Raw genomic sequence first — 17,516 nt, 5'->3', positions numbered from 1 at the left:
AAACATCACGGTCTCCTTGGCACTGCAACATTTTAAACTCTCTTGATTAAATTTTACTGAGTGGATGTTTCTCGTGGTTTGTGAGCAAGATACCAGAAAGACGAGAGTAGGAGATGATACTGGCCCATCCTCCACTACAGCTCTCTCGGGAGGAGGTGGGGAGGGGGGCTTGATAATGCATGTGATTGCCAGTAAACTGCTCTCACTCCCCACCTCTATGTTCATCATCTCTCACAGCTCCTGCCACATCACCCTGAATCTTATCTGCAAGCCTGTACGCCTGAGTGTGAGAAATGGGATCCGTCAGCTAGCTGCTCTGGGTGATCCACATTTTCTCTAATCTGGACCGTCCCGTCTTCCCTTAAAATGGATTAAAGCTCACTTTAACTGAAAGCAGGTCACAAGGAGGCTTCTCCATATTGGACATGCCTGTTAAATGAAACTGAGGCTCACAGCTGCAGCGCCGAGTGCCAGTAATTCACATGCAACAGAACTCGGCTCTTTAATGCCTCGAGTGGAGATGAACTGTGATAATAAAGCTACATATATGATCACGGCAGTTTAATTTTACGCAAGGTACTACACTGAGGAATGAGACACTGAGGAATGACATTCCAGGTACTGTTTAGTGCAGAAAGAAATACTTTCCTTCTAAAAATCAAAAAGTTATAGCTGTCACTTCAAAGAATAGGAAGAGATGTAAATCACTGCTGTAAGTGGAGGCATTAAGATAGGCTGTGATGGACACCCTTTGTTTCAAGCAGAGTTCTTAAAGCTTCTGTGAGGACTTTTTAGCTGGTCATGAAACAGACTGATATGAATTTTGATGGACTTGTATAACCTACAAAAGCAAACGAGACTGGGAGCATAACAAGTATTCCTGCAATAGGACTTCTTACACTTGCACAAATGAAAATCTGAAGCTGTTTGTGTGAACTAGTATGTTTTCATGCAGCAAGTCCAAGTGGGCGGATGTGAGAACACAGCGGGATATTCACCTGTTTACGTATATTCTGTGACTGGCGTCAGTGCATTCAGTCTACGTGCGACCGTGTGCATGATATGAAACTGCTGCATTAAACTTTCTGTTCGCCAGTATGTTCTTCTCTGCTCATTTGTTGATGTTCTGATTAAGATATAAAGATAATAAGATATAAAGAGACAAATATTCCTATAACAGCATTCTATTGGGGACTCTTTCACTTTGTTCGCAACTTCTAAGCACTAGGCCATCAATGCCCCAGCAAGTTATATATATTTGACTGTTTAAAGAAAGCAGGATCACATTTGTTGTTCTAAAACACTATTTTCATTTTTGCACAGGAAATAATAAGCAAAGGGTTAAGATACTAGGATTGTCAGTTCAAGTTGCTATATCTAGGCCCTCGTGAAATCTCGTCTTTATTATGAATTTCATGGCGCTGTTATCGGGGGACAATGTGATCCCACCTCTGTGCCACCATTAGAAGTAATAACAAATGGGTTTCAGTGAAGAGACGGGGCGGGTGAGACCGGAGCCATCGGGGGAGAACAGTGCTTTGTGTGCATGCCTGACCATAACACAATGTGAATTCACACACTGGGACACCGTTGCAGAATCAATATAAAAAAGTACAAAGATGTAATGACGGCAGAGCTTCGTTAAGGCACTGTTGCAGAATCACAATCTGAAAGAGGCAAGAGAATGCCCAAACAATCCAAAGCCTCCTTCAATGACAGAAAGGCAGGACGGTCCCTTCCCCTCATCAAGTCTTCCCATTTATGTCTCAGCATGTTCCATCGGAGCATGTGAAAGTGTATTTCATGACCAGCCGAAGCTTGAAAAGGCAGCAGCAGAAGAAAAAAAGTTGCTCGAGTAAATCACTAACATCACAGAGGCCTCGTGAAGCAGATGGATTTGCTCGCTTCTGTGCCTTTGTAATCCACTGACCAAATCTGCAATCCACCCAGTGTGGGTGAAATACAGCCAAGAAAATGTGCTTAGAATAGAACGGTGGAGCAAACTAATAAAGTCACTTTTAAACCCAGTTAATATAAACACACATGACGGGCCAAGAAAAGATTTGGTAAACCAATAAAGATCAGTGTACAAATGACCATCCTACTAACGAGACTAAACACGGACTAAGGCAGCTTTTGCTTTACCGGACAAACGGCCAAGTCATCAGCTCTGTAAATGGAGCGGAGCGGAGTGCATTACATCCAGCTATGATATTTGCAAGTGAGAAAGCCTTTTTCTTCCCTGGGGAACATCTATGTTTCTCGTGCAGACACAGTATATCATGCTACGAGATCAAATCAATAGCAGGACGCTGCAGCAGAAAGTCAGAAGCAAGGATGTGAAATCATCAAAGTTGAATGACTTTTTGCTTTCTGTAGCACAAAGAAATCGCTGTACTGCAAACTTCCCCCCTTCTGCAGGTTATTAGTTACACCGAAGTGAAACTAATGCAGTCCAATACAGCCGCTCCTCGTGTAAATAGTGCCTTTATGAAGGCTATACTTTCCAGTTTAATGTTGAAACTGCTCTAAAGAGGAGCTGATTCAACTGAATGCTTGTATTGACGGGTGCAAGGCGCAACATTGCTGAACCATATTGCATGTGAGGGATATTTTGCCACCCCATTTAAAGCAATAGATGCCGACAATATAGAGCTGCTAAATGACCTTTAAGGACCTAAACACCTCTCTCAGTGTAAAGAAGAACTACACGTATAACCTAAAATAATTTTGGACATACATTGCAAACATATGTGTAAAGTACCCCTTTATCCTTCATGACCTCAGTTGTAGCATCATACACAACAAATGGATTAAATGTAAATCTATCCTATCTTCATATTACTCATGATGAGCCTTCACATTTGGAAGGCGCACATAAATCTTTTTCTACATACATTAATACAGTATGTGTACATATGAGGCCCCACTAATGGGATGTGTGATATTAACATGCTCGTACGCACGCACAGAAACACACACGTATACGGCACACATAGTTAGACTGCATGAGATGGAAAGGGGGAGAGGCTTAACATCCATTAACGCACCGCAGATGGGAGTTAATCCTCTTCTTCCTCATTGTGAGCATCACTTCTTGCAGGGGCCTTGTTCTGACTTTCCTTGCTCTCCTTCCTCTCTCCTATCCCCCGCCCTCCCATCAACCTCCCCCCACCCCCCACTATAAGCCTCCCAAATAACTTCATCCTGAATGCAGGTCAGGAAGTTGTATAGAAAAGAATCCCCATTTACAAATCCCGAGGCAGCAGTCACCTCGATTCCTTCACGGTGACAAAAAGAGGATACAGACCCCCTGCAGGGAGGTGCTGCTTAGAGACAGATGCAACCCCCCTATTATTAGAGGCGGGGTTTGGTTGTCTACCAGCTGAAAATCACTGTTTCCAAGTAGAATAAGCCTGGAAAAGATCATGTTTGGTGCCATTTTGGCCAAAACATTTTGGCAGTATAATCAAAAAGTAACACAAGGAGCAATCTTCAATAAAAACCAATTCATACGCGCACACACACACACACACACACACACACACACACACACACACACACACACACACACACACACATACATTTCCTGATTAATTTACACTCATTTAACTGGACAATTTAACCGACATGAATAATGATACACATTTCCATAACCCTTGTCTGATGGTTCTGATGCTGATGATGGTGTACTGTAGATGTTGGCGTAATTCCCTCACCAGATTGTTGATGCCACCCAATGTGTGATTGGCATTGTAGAGCGAGTAGGTCAGCTGGTATACCCCGTCGTTGGTCTCACTGTTTCCATAGAAACCCACTCCCACAGCAGAACTGTGAAAAATATGAGAAATTAATGAATAAAAAAGTATTTATTTCATGATGGAAGTTCTTGATTGTGGGCTGTGTTGTCATTAAAGGACACATACAGACAAAAATTTTGTTCATAATTTCCCATAGAGTGGAGCACAACAAGGCTGTAGGCAAAATATGTACAACACCAAAGGCTTCATGTTGTTTTTCATAATCCTTTCTCTTGTTTTTGAATATTTATTATTTTACTTTCACAGACTCGAACTTGCTTCTGGCAATGGGGAAACTTTAGGGGAAAAAAATCACAACTTAAAACATCTTTGGTTAGACATACACTTAAATGTTTATGAGCCATTCTCATCTTTTCACATTTGTCAGACTTCTTTTTAGCCCGGGAACCAGACAAATTTGCAAGCTCAAGTTTAATTTTCTGCAACAGATCGGATTGTTCCCCGTATTTTCAGACAGATTTCCAACAGACCTGATTCAGGTCGATCCAAACACATCTGTTTATCGAGTAGGGGCCAGATTTCAGCTTCATTAAGGCATTTATTTTACCTTTTAAACCAAGATGGCTATAGATTTACATGCAGTAGCTCAGTCTGTAGTGACTTGGGTTGGGAACCGAAGCAGGTTCATGTCCCGGTGAAGAGTGGAAGTTAGTCTGGTAGCTGGAGAGGTGTTAGTTCACTTTAGCAAGGCACCAGCCGACCAACTTTTATTGCTGCTGCCTTTAAATGAGCATACACCAACATGGCCACCATCTTGGGGAGGGGTACCTGCTGCTCCTAATGAACAGCACTCCTCATATGTTGGGATCTATTTGAACTCTGAATCCATTTTAAAGCCATTTGTTTTGTCACAAGCGTAAGACATGTATACATGAAACAGGATACTTTGTTAACTTAAAAAAAATACTAGATCTAATAAGAACACTGTAATTCCATATTTTACCTGTGGTAAAGGATATTAAAGTTCATCATTAGATGCTCATAACTTATAGCAGCCAAACATTCCACAGATCTCTGCTCTGATTGGTTGTTACTTTCAGTTTGTTTCTGTTGATGCTGCTCATTCAAAGTCAAATTAAACTGAGAAATCCAGGCTAATTGGCAACTGTGAATTAGTTTCTCACTCAAGAAGTGTTTTTAATTGAAGTCTGGGTATAACTGAGCATCCTTGAAATACATTTTCTCACATAGTTCGCGTCTCTTCCTCCTAGCTGCCATATGGGCTTGGATGTTGTATTAGTGGAGCGGATTTTTGAAAGACAAACTTATTTTTCACGTTTGTCATATTTTGCCCTCTAAGATCCCTTTTGCATCCGTTTATTCTCCCATCTGTTTTGTTCAGCCCTTTATCTCACAAACATATTGCAAGTTAAGAAAAAAAACATATTTTTTTTTCATGCAGTAACTTTGAATTTTGTTTCTCATTCATGACTAAAATCCCCATTACAATTCTGTGTGACAGCCAAAAATGCATCTCAGCGTATGATGGAGGATCCATATTTGCCTTTCCTTGCAGTCTGAGCCTGTGTAATAGGAAGGATTGAGTGTCCTAACCCCTAAGATTTAGTTTACTCCCACTGCAAAGAGCCTTAAAGCGATATGAGCAATGATATATTTACTTTAGACTTGATTGCTGTGAGGGCGCTCTACGCAAAGAGACGAGGTTAGTAACACTTTCCACTGAATTTATGATTCCTATCCGTCGTGACAAGATCACCCACATCAGGAAGTCAGAGCAGGATTGTTGTTTCTGCAGTGCCAGATGCAGACTAAAACCCCTAAAAAGTCCATGTTTACTTTCACAATGACATTATGTTAAGGACTTTTAACACCATCTGTGCTGCAAAACCGCACACACAAAAAACATCCACGAAAGCCCCACAGGTTTAACACCGTAATTACCGTCAGCCATGAGACTATGGAGGAAGTTAGTCAAGTGCAAAGACAGGATGTTGAGTCTTATTTTATTTTCTATTACACCCTGCCAGGATGTGTGTCATATGTCACAGTGAACGCTTATGCGTATTAGTGTGCGTTTCTTGTTTTTGTGTCTGCCAACACCCTGTCACTGCAACCTTGTAAGTATAATCAAACCTGCTGCCTGTCTCTTCCATTAAAACCCCAGTTCCCTGAGGTTATGATTAGGGGTACTCAGGGCATCGTCAGAACAAAACCTGCCTGGGCAAAAAAAAAGGACATAGAATTGCTGTAATCCTTACAATGCAAACTGCACGGATGTGGCAGTAAACATGTCTTCATTCGTCTGGTAAAAGAAAACTAACAATATGGCTTTCTGCTTTTCAGGACATTTATGTTCCAGTTGATATGCAGCGGCATGGATAATGAGCTCTATATTAACCCTGTGACATGTCAGGAACAATAAAAACCCAGTAATGACACAGTAATGAAACAGTAATGACACAGGACATCATGGAGGAGTTTAGCCTTCAGGGAAGCATTAGTGTTGTGTGTGTGTGTGTGTGTGTGTTTGTGTGTGTGTGTCGCTGTATAGAAAAGGCTGTCTGCAGCAGCCAGGGGTGTTGAAAGAAACCAACCCAATACAGGACAGGACTCAAGGATATTTAGTGTCCTTCCTCTGAGGATGGATCACTCCCCACAAAGGCTGCAACAATTATACCTCAGTATTCAGATTATGTTATGAGCTGAACAAATGGCCGCACTGAATGAACAAGTAATAACAGATAAACGCCTTGATTCAGTGGAGACCTGAGCACCTCTTCTACAATAAACTGTGTCAGAGCTAACAGAGACTGACACTGGGAGGAAGGCTTTTTAGAATATTAGATTTGTTTTCTATCTTTAACCTTAATTTACCTCATTCATCCTCCTGGGCTCACAAAGAATCACCCATTAGAGGTGCTGCGGCTCTTAAATCCTCTTTCCATTTAAGTTCTGCAGTGCAACCATGATATAATTCTCCTTGACTATCTGAATTAAATGCTAGAAAATGTGAAAACTGATATATTTTTTAATGAATTTAATTTTCCCATTTTGGCCAATCAAAATCCCATGACCCAAGATAAAAAACAGGAAAGTTACGTTTCTGTTTCTGTTCTTTTGTGTTGTGTGCCTCCCTGTGTTTCTTGTGAAAGTTTTCTTTGTTTTAGCGAGGTACAAAAACAAGCAGAAATAAATAACAGGTAAATTATAATCAATAATAAATCAATCAGTTATGCTGATTCTGCAACAGCTGAGCATTTCCATTAATAACATACCCAGTAATTCAGATCCAGCTTTCAACACTAGAACTCCCAGGGCAGCTGTTGTTACATTTGCTTTGTAATAAATTTGTTGGAAAAAATCTGACATCAACAAGGACCTTGATCGTTTCTTAACTTCTGTGTATTTAACTGTTACCTCTTCTTAGAAATTAAAAAACAGAAACAGCTCTGGGTAATTCCACCATGATTGGCTTTTTCTATAATAATAACTGGATACAGTAAGGACAGGATATACAGTAATTTTACTGTTCAAACTTGCATTTGATTCTGAAGATGGAAACCACCTTTTGTCTGCTACCCCTTTTCTCCATTTTTCTACAGCTTAAATAATATGCTAGCATTAGCTTTAAGTTAAAAGTAAAAGGCCATCAATATAAACTGTTGCCTTCTCCAATGCGCCAACTTACAGGACAATACGTTCTATTCTTACTTTCAAGTTAACTTTTTTATGATTTTAATTTTAGTATTGTATTTTTATTGTATAAAAGTTGTAAAAATTGTAAGTTCATATTAAAAAAAAAATGCTCCATATCATTATCTGATGCAGTTTGGTACATTTTATTTTTCTTTAAACTTCCACTGTTTTGGCCATGTTGGGCTGTATTTGTGTCCATATAGATGTTTACTGATAAGTTTGCTTACTTCTACCTCATAATGATACAAAGCAACGCATATGAAGATCATTATTCATGCTTATGTTCCTGATGTGTCACCCTTTGGAGGCTATTGCATCACTTATTCCTAAGGTTAATGTTCCAACTCTAACTTAAAAAACTGAATGACCGTCATGCTATTATTCAAGTTGTTTAGGTGTTTAAACATTTCTGATTGAAAATATCAAGCCAATGACACAATAAACCTTTACATAGAGCATCAATAATAATAGTGTTGCTCTAAACCTCACTAGTTAACCTGATACTCACGTATGGCTGGTTTACGTTATTAGTTGCTGTATGTAGTAGTTTCTCTTAGAGCCAAAATACATAAGCTCCTACAAAGACAGAGATGAGAGCTGTGAGTGATAACTGATAACAGAGCTCCTTTGCTAAACAGCATCATGCCTGGTCACTTAACATTACAACAAGTCTCTTGTGTTGCAGCCGTGGGCCGGGATGGACAGAGACAGCTAACAAAGTTAAAACCCAACACTGTCACAAGTTAAAGCAATCTGTGGGCAAATTCAATTAAACCGTTTTCAATGCTTAATTGTTCTTTTTCATCTCTGACAGGATTGTTTTTTTCCCTTCTAAAAGCATATTAAATCATACAAAAAAGGACAGAAATCTCTGGTGATGTTGTTTTGGGAGTTATTTGGTAGCCACTTTGTATTTATTCTTACATAAATTGGCTTTTGAACAAAGATTTTAAGGTAATAAAAAAGATATGTCGGCACAGAAGGAAGTGAACCACAAGTTAGTTCACAATAAAAGCAAAACATTCAAAGGCTGAATGCAGAAAACAGATTTGGTGGAGTATTAAAAGGGAGCAAGTTGAGCAACCTTTTATCAAAGTGGTGGGTGCAGTCAGCTGACTCGTCAGCTGAGGGGCTTTGAAGCAGGACCACCTATAGCTGTTAGCTGATAGGGGCCCTGTCAGCACAAGAGCTTAACAAGCCATACTTGTTTTTACAGATAGGATACTAGGAGGTAGTTGAGCTGCAAGTTCGTATTCCTTGTTATGAAGTACAATACTCTCATTCAACTCATTCTCTCAATCACATTTACTTTACAGTATGATACTGTATATATACATCTTGTGCAACTGATACCACAACATGTGCTAGTTATTGCCATTGTTCAGATTTGTATTATGTTAATTTATTTTGCACACAGAGGTATATTTTTTTATTAAACTAGAGGGTTGTTTAGTTATGGATTTCAGATTGTACATCTAGTTTTATAGATTTCTAAATGTTTTTACTGTTTCATTTTTTAACATTATTGGTTAAACCAGAAGCTGTTGCTTTTATTTATTCTACCATGTTCTGACTTCCAAATAAACTTTTAAGGGTTACAACTAATTAATATAACCCTGGATTGAAACTTTGAGTCTGAAGGTTTTGACTTCAGTTCGGTGCCCCCTGTGGCCAAAGTGGTAACTCTTGTTGCTTTAGTCATCTTGTCCTGTGGATGTGGATGTAGTGTTTTCTGATAAAAAAAAAAAAATCCTCCGAAATGAATCCCTCATTGTGAATATTATGTGATTAATGTAAAAGAAAAAAGTTTTCTAAAAGGTCCAGTTACATCGCCTTGTCTGACACCTACCCCGCTGCAGCTCTTATAAGCATTAAAAAGAAGAAGAAGAAGAAGTCGGTCTTTTATCTGATTGTCTTGTTTGCTTCCACAGGTCATATAGAAGGATCACTATTCATTTTAGCCTGTCTCATAACCAGACAGAAACTCCTCACAGGAGCTTTAAGTGAAAAAACAAACAGATTCCACCTTAAAACAAACAAACAGTAGCTTCCAGATCATTAATACTCACATACTTGTGATGTTATAGCATGTGTATCTATGAGTTTCTTGGCACAAAAAATACACACAGTGGCATTGATTGACCACCCACACTCACCATATGATGAGGCCTGTGATGATAGCAGCCCAGGTGACACAGCAGTTGTTTGGCCTTTTGGTGTCTTCGTCTACGTCCCTACGCCAGCAACACAGGAGGGTCAGGTATACAGCCAAAACCAGCAGGCTGAGACCCAAACCAACTGCTCCGACACCTGCTAGTAGTATCAGAGACTGAGGGTGGAGAGGGGAGAGAGAGAGGACAAGAATAAGACATCATTTTTTATGGAAGCCCTAGAGGAAATGTATTTGGTCATTTTATTTTATTCCTTTTTCCTGTGATTATAAGTAATTATATTGATTGGTTCTTGTTAAACTTAACTAACTTCATTTGTTATTTCAGAAAAAACAGCACTGGTGTAGCATCCTGTGATAATCATCGACATGGACGTAGTCTCAGAGACATCACCTACTGGTCTCCGAGGTGTGGATGTAAATGGTATGATAAATGGACTTGAGCTCTTAAAACTCTTTTCTGACTACTCACTGACTAGAACTTTTTATACCCCATTTCACACCTATCCATGCACATCCCATTTACACACTGATGGTAGAGGATGGCTGCTATGTAACGTGTCCATCATCCATCAGTATTAACTAACACATTATACAAAATTAGCACCTTTGGCAAATTGCAATTTGGGTTTAAATGTCCTGACCAAAGACACATCGACATGTTGCTGCAGGAGCTGAGGATCGCACCCACAACAATAGTAGTCACCATATTGCAATTGCTGTCTCAAATTTCCTGTGGGTCAATCTAATGAAAGGCAGCTGAGGCAAGCCTTCAGCCTACTTGCAAACAGCTACAACATTTCCCATCTGTCAATCAACTCAGCCATGGCCCTTAATATGCATAACTTTCACCCTTCACATAATCAAAACTGATGATTTATTAAAAAACATCCTCCCCCATACTGTGCGCCAATAAAGACATATTTACACTGCAATCATTTTCCTGGTTGTAAACAGGTTATTTCTTGCTGTTTATTAGGTATTCTAACTGGGGTGTGGATGGGACTTTTGGAGCAAGCCTCAAGTGGACACTCAAAGAAATGCTTTTTTTTTTTTTTTTTTGCACTTGTCCATTATGCTTCATTGCACCTTGGATTGCCACTCTGTTGATTTAAAGTTAATTTCCGTTGTTTTCTCTGTATACGGAGGAATGAACTTGTCATCATCAGAAAACCAGTGCTGTTATCTTGAGATACTGTAATGCCATAAACATGTTAAGATCTGGAGAAAACCGCACATTACCACAGGAAACCGCTGTAACATACATTGTGAGGATGTATGTCCACTGGGGGCATCTATACACTCTCTTTACGTCAGTTATTTTCCTCCCAGAGACAGTGAGGTGTTCGGAGCCTGTGGGATATCACGTTAGATAACCCTGACAATCAAAAGGTTGACAATCTGAGTGAAAACAACCCCCCAGTATCAAACAACACTCGTGTGTAAAGATATGTGTATCAATGTTGTCCATTAATCAGCATCATCACTGCCACAGCAGAGGGATAGGCACATAGAAGTTGGTGGTCTTTGGATAAAGAAACCCAAGGGACAATCTGTTTTTTGTCTGCTGAAGCCCAAATTTGACTGTAGCTGAACGGAAAACAGAGGGATCCAAGGCTGCAGGAGGGGAGCGCCATGTGACTCAACGGCTTTCATGCAGTCTTGTGATTCATGAGTGTACAAAACATTTAAAGCCCGAAGGACGCAGCGAAACACTGATAGAGAGAAAAGTAGGAAACACAGCATTGAAACACTCTGTGCTGTGATGATAAACCCCCATGGTCCTTACACTTTTTTTTCCCATTCACTCAGAAGTTGTTACTTTTATCAGCACATAGTAAGTGAAGAAGTGGGAGAACGCTCCAAGGCAGACTAAAATTGAATTGTTTATTCACTCAGATTACATTGCAGTTGGGGGGGAAGGTATTTTTTGCACTATACCATTCCATTTTTAATCCTGTGTTACTCTCTTACAGTCATGTTATGCAGTTAAACCATTTTATTGAGCCTCCATATTGTTTTTTTCTTTCCCAGCCACATTAGCTGCTGTATCTTAAGCCAGTCGGCAAACCATCTTATCTCTTTGTCTTTATAGCAGCATTGTGAAACAAATCCCTGATCATTTAGTGTGATGACACCAGTTTACAAACACAAGTGCTGGTAACAGATACCAAACGAAAACAGACAACATCTAGGGATGCACTGCTTTAGTTTATTTATTTAATTCAATGAACTTAAACATAAAAATCTGAGCTCTTAGTTGGTTTGAAGAGCAATCAAATAATAGACATGACCTTGATTTTACTTGCAAATGATTTGCACTTACATCTGAAGGTCTACAAGTTCAAGCAGAGTGGGTCTGTCTGACTAAGCACACTGCAGCGTGTGTAACTAATTATTCCATTTGGATGACATTGATACTGTGACTGAATTCCAATGCTAATCGTTTGCATTGCACAATGTTATTCCTATACCAAACTCTGTATTTGTGGTGTGCTGTGGTCTCACTTTCAGGCAGGGAAATGGGGGTGGAAATCATACAATAATACCATATAATCAGTGATGGCGCAAGGATTTTTTTTTTCTCCAGTGCTGAAGAGGAGTTTGACTAATACATTGGGGTGCCATGAATAGTCGATTTTCACGATTTCATAGCTACCTTTTAAGTTCTTCCCTTTTTGTCAAATAAAAGCGGACATGCGTGAGGGGGGCTTAGCCGGGGCTAGAAAGATTTGTAATAGCGCCCCCTCGCCCCAGTGTTGCGTCGTGCTTGTCAATGCTACGACAAGATATGTGATACAACGCAATATAATACAATACAATACAATACCTCGCAATGCAGTACCGTTCAATACTGTAAATAAGATTCTGCATGGTTACAGTACAGAACTGAACTGTCAAATTCTATACAACATGGTGCAGCATGTTACAATGCGATAAAATGCAAATATGTTACAATAATATGTGACACATGGCCTACAATAATTATCTCACAATACAGGGATTCAGTGATCAGTGATGTTTTTGTAAGACATTTAAGTATTGGAGCTCCGCATGAGTCCAACCTTCATTCAATTTCCTTCATTCAACTCAGCCACTTCCTCTGTCTCCCTGCTCTGGTGATCAGATGACCATGGGCGTATACTCTTCAAGTAATAATCAAACCAGATTCTGCCACAAGCTCTCGAAACCAATCATCATGCTACTCTCAAATTTTAACATGTGTTCTCTCTCTTCCGCAGTCATTTCGTTTGTCATTTCAGTCACATCACTGCCAGCATATGGACTCCACACAGGGCCATCCTATTCTACCGTCCACCTGACAACCCCTCTGAGTGCATGAAGTCATTGTGACATTGCATGTTTTTATTTGACTAAACTGTTAAATAAAGAGTTGTGAGTCTCCTGAAATGACAGATCACAATATCTAATTGCCTGTCTGCAGGATTTCCAGATTTATTGACTGCAGTTTGGTCTCACTTTCACCTCTTCTCATCCTTCATCATTTAGCTTTTCAGCGCTGTCTGACATTATAGGCCTGTCTTCTTCTTTGACCGGTTAACTTCCACTGACCTCACCCTTATTTATGTCATGAGTGTCATCGTCAGTAGTCATGAATTGGTGGCGGGGTGAGTCAAATTAGCATGGAAATCTGTTTAGAGCCCTGCCATTTTTCATAGGAAAAAAAAGAGAGAGAGCTGCACCACAATACAGTATATTGCCTTGTCAACGTGTTGTCCCACCTATAAGATGATTTATTTTAGAAATGAGATCATCACATGTTCAACGTGAAGTCTCGCACCCACTGACACATTGGTCTGCGTTGCTTTACAAACAAAACTAAATTATCAAATATAGACAGTGCCCAAACGTACTTGCAAACTACTGTGACAAAAAAAGGTTTATTTTTTTTAACTACTTTTTTTTTTTTTTTTTAACATACTGCTTTTGAGTTAAAATAGGTCAATACAGAAACGTGCCAGCACAGCTGCCCTACCTTTACTTGCACTCAGGCTAAAACCTTAATCCAAGGATTTTCTAGTAGCTATTTTTTGGGGAAACAGATGATGAGCCACAAGGCACAGTGTTCACACTTTACGATGGTTTATACGTTGGTCTCATTAACTCAGTTCAGGTCAATCCTTTGCACAATGCTGCTAGTTCCACTCACTTTTCTTATTTCCAACTCTATTGTTTTAAACTTAGACATGCAGGGGATTTCAATTTTCTGCTACTGCAAAGCCATTTCAAGGCAAACGATGCAGGACAAGGAGAGACGGAAACCTTTACAAGCATCCGTGGTCGTTGAACTTTCACAGAAGGTCATTGATCTTGTGTCTGCCCAAAACATTTGGATAAAGCAGAATCAAAGAAGGATGCCTATCTAATTCAATTAAACAGTCAACCAAAAGCCCGACAGGAAATGTGTTTTTGCACTTTCCTCTTTTATAAGGCAACAGGCCAGCATGTCAAATCAGGAAACATGAGTCACTCTCTAGCTGCAGCCCTAAAGACTACCAAGAGTCTCACTGTGACGCAGGCATGACACTCTTCACTCCTCACTGTGACACTGCTGGGACACAGTGACCCACATTGATCTTGGAGAGAAAAGTACAGGGAAGGACACAGGTTGGGAGGTTATAGGTAGTGTCCCCTTTAGTCATAAATAATCTGGTGCCACGTGAATATGCACTCAGTGCAAACATAATACTTGCAGTCCTTTTTAAGTTACAATTGTATCTGTATACAGTGTTAACCACTCACCCTATAAACAAACGTAATGTTAATGCATTTAGAACACAATTTTAAACTGTGTTTTCTATTATGCAAAAATAAAGCAGCTTCAACTGGATTGGAATAAATGACATCATGCAGTGTTTTAATTATATGTACGCCTGTCAAACTGTGTTGCTGTGGTATCATGTGATTTTCAAATCAATCCAACTTTTTTTTTCTTCTGGACAAGCATAATCCTAAACTGGATAAAGAGTAAAACAGACAAACAGAAAATCCAGGCTTCTGTAATCATGACATAAATGTGAATATACACAATTTACAAAGACTCTGGAATGCACATAAATGGAAACAACTATGAGCATCTATTTTTTTCTCTCATCACATAGCCTATAGTTCATCGATAATGACTGTAGTCCTGCTGCCCAAAGTCTGTCCCATAAATCAGTTTTGTACATTTTCATTTTCATGGAAGGAAAATGTCCACAAGTCTCTTGGATGATTAAAATACTTCATGAAATATGTGTACTTTACTTGAGGACTTGACGTTCTTGGAACATTCCTCAAATAATGTAATCTTTCATAAAAATTAAAGGAAAGGGGAAGAACATCCTATACAAGGACTGTGATGTTAAAGTGTAAAGAATTGCCAAACTTTGTTCTGGTTACTGAAGTACGTTTCAAAGAGAACCTGCGTGGCACATCAGAGACGATTAATATGAGGCTGAGAGTTTGAGAGTTGTAACAAAAGATTAAGCTTGAGAAAAACTGAGGAATGTACTGTAGATACAGTACAGAGTTGTATACCGGCTGAAATATTCCATTGTCCAGTTAATACTGGTCATGTGTCATCATGTGAGAACTGCAGTTTACTGTGGGCTCTTACTTTCTTCCACTTACAGCTCTTAGGCGAGCTACAGCCATTCATCACATAGAATAGTAAAACACGCGTTGTCACTCAATATTATTTGTTTAAAGCTAACGGTAATGTATAATGCTATAAAAAAAAAAAAGTTGTCTAGACTAGCCCTGTTCTTGGAAGCCAGTCCACTAAAGCTCTGACGCTCCTGCTGAGATTCTGTACTGTTCTGAGTCTACGTGCGCTATTACGCACAAGTACAGTTACCAACCTGCTGATAGCTTGTCGCCTCCGGTTTGAAAGTGTTGTCAACCGACTCAAAGGCGAAATTGATGTGTGGAAAATTGTGCAGCCAGTATGTCCACCACGGAGCAACGTAATCGAGCCGTACAGTGGCCATATTCCTGCTTGGAAAAGTCAGTCCACCGATCCACCGACTGCACGCTTCCCTTGGAAACCTTGACACTCAGAAATTCCCAGGATTTGCCAAAAGTTGAATTTTGAATCAAATGCGACTTTGGTTATAGTTCACTGAGAATAATTAAATTGGAAGCTTCCCTTTTGCCATAAAACCTCCAGAACAGTGCTGCATATTCATTCCTGATCCGGTTCCCATTATTCTGTGGGAACTGTTGAGTTGCGCTTCAGCCTTAGTGCGGGCCAAGCGCTTGAATCCGAGACACGGGACAGAGTGACGACGTAAACCTGCCTCCTTCAACAGAGAAGGCGTGCCAACCCACTTCCCAAGTCAAGTGGGCCATCCAGGTCACATTGCACTTTGATTGAACAAAAAAAAATGCAGACAGTGATATATTGAGCCTCTTTGTTGAATCAACAACGTTTGAGAAGAATTTATCAACACAAAAGTGTCGATTTGAAATGATTAAACACAAAACAATTCTCAATCAAATCCGCGTGGAAGCCAGTGGCCTGCAAACGCCTCTCCACATGGCTGTTCTTTGGCGTCTGCGGAAACCCAAAATATCCTTTAAAATAAAAGATGCAAAAAATAAGAAGCTCTGCAGAGTGCCCTACCTCGACTCGTAGCTGCTGTGTTTGTGTATGTTTGTGTGTGTGTGTGTGTGTGTGCGTGCATGTGCTTGTGTGTGTGTTTGTGCAAGAGGGCAGGGGTATTTAGTGCACTATTTATGGCTTGTGCTGTTAATGTCTGACCTCTTGTGGACAATGAGGCGCACTGAGGTGAACATTAATGAGAATGCTAATGAGATAGACACCAGTTAATATAGCAGGCTTCTACTTTTGTTCAGAAAGTAAACAAATGTCTTACTGCAATTTTTTTTTTTACAAAATACGTTTATAATGATGTTTTATCCTTTCAAAAGCTGCCTGCAATACAGGAGAAAGACAAGGTTGACAAAATTAACAGTTGACACAAAAGACACACTTGATAGGAGATTGGTTGATAGGAGATAATGCAGGCGAAAATTTCACACTGACACTTAATACCATGGTTTCCAACTCGTGAGATGTAACCACGACAGTGCAATTAGCTGCGTGAGTTCAATCAGCTGCTTATATGTTAAATAAAGAATGGACCCCTGAAGATCCAGCTAATGGGGAACGTTGACACCCAGGCTAATGTGCTGGTGTCATGTCACAGAGTCTAATACCTTCCTGCTGGAGTGTAAATGTTGGCACTCACCCTAGCTGTACAAAGTAAGCTGATGACTGACAAAACAATTAACAGTGTAAGTCAATACAGTACTTTGTTTATTACATCACTGATTACTGAATAAATGTCTTATGATTATTTTTACAGGCAACCCTTCAAGCTAACGTTCTTTCACACATATTTAGTTTGTGGAGCGAAGATGTCTGCTTAAAGCTGATTATAAACCGTCTGTGGCTGTGGTTAGTAGAGTCGTCGTCTCTCATCCAGAAGGTTGAGGGTTTGATCCCAGCTTGTGTTGTCGCATGTCAGACGATGTCATTTAGCGAGATACTTAAATTGCTCTTGCTGCGTCTGAAGGTGAATGAATGAGATTAGTGCACACTAATAATCACTTTAAATAGCAGCTTCTGTGGCTGGGTGTTAATGTGTACAGTGTGACCTGCGGTGGAAAAGAGCTTATCGTCCGAAGACTAAACAAGGGCTATACACGTTCAAGCCCATTCTCCATTTTCCACTTCCTGATGTATTTTACCCCCACAATGGATAAACAAGCAAATTGCATACACAAATATTCCTGTTCCCTTCATTAAAATTCCAATAAACCATTGGTCTGCTCACCCATCCTGTGCAGCTTAGAGAGTG

General features: G+C 39.9%; 1 protein-coding gene across 1 annotated transcript in view; it reads right to left on the bottom strand.

Annotated features, from left to right (window-relative positions):
• The window catches only part of ttyh2l (tweety homolog 2, like), a 32,602-nt gene extending 16,625 nt beyond the window's left edge, over nucleotides 1–15,977 (bottom strand). The window contains exons 1-3 of the mRNA XM_079365938.1: nucleotides 15,513–15,977; nucleotides 9,635–9,807; nucleotides 3,720–3,831 (exon numbers count right to left, since the gene is read on the bottom strand). Of these exons, the coding sequence (XP_079222064.1) occupies nucleotides 3,720–3,831; nucleotides 9,635–9,807; nucleotides 15,513–15,641 (414 nt within the window). The 5' untranslated portion in view covers nucleotides 15,642–15,977. The remainder of the gene's footprint in view (nucleotides 1–3,719; nucleotides 3,832–9,634; nucleotides 9,808–15,512) is intronic.
• Between the last annotated feature and the right edge of the window lie 1,539 nt (nucleotides 15,978–17,516).

This window comes from Symphodus melops, assembly GCF_947650265.1.
Source record: "Symphodus melops genome assembly, chromosome: 17".
Taxonomy (NCBI): Eukaryota; Metazoa; Chordata; class Actinopteri; order Labriformes; family Labridae; genus Symphodus; species Symphodus melops.
This window is presented reverse-complemented; position numbering and strand designations above follow the sequence as displayed.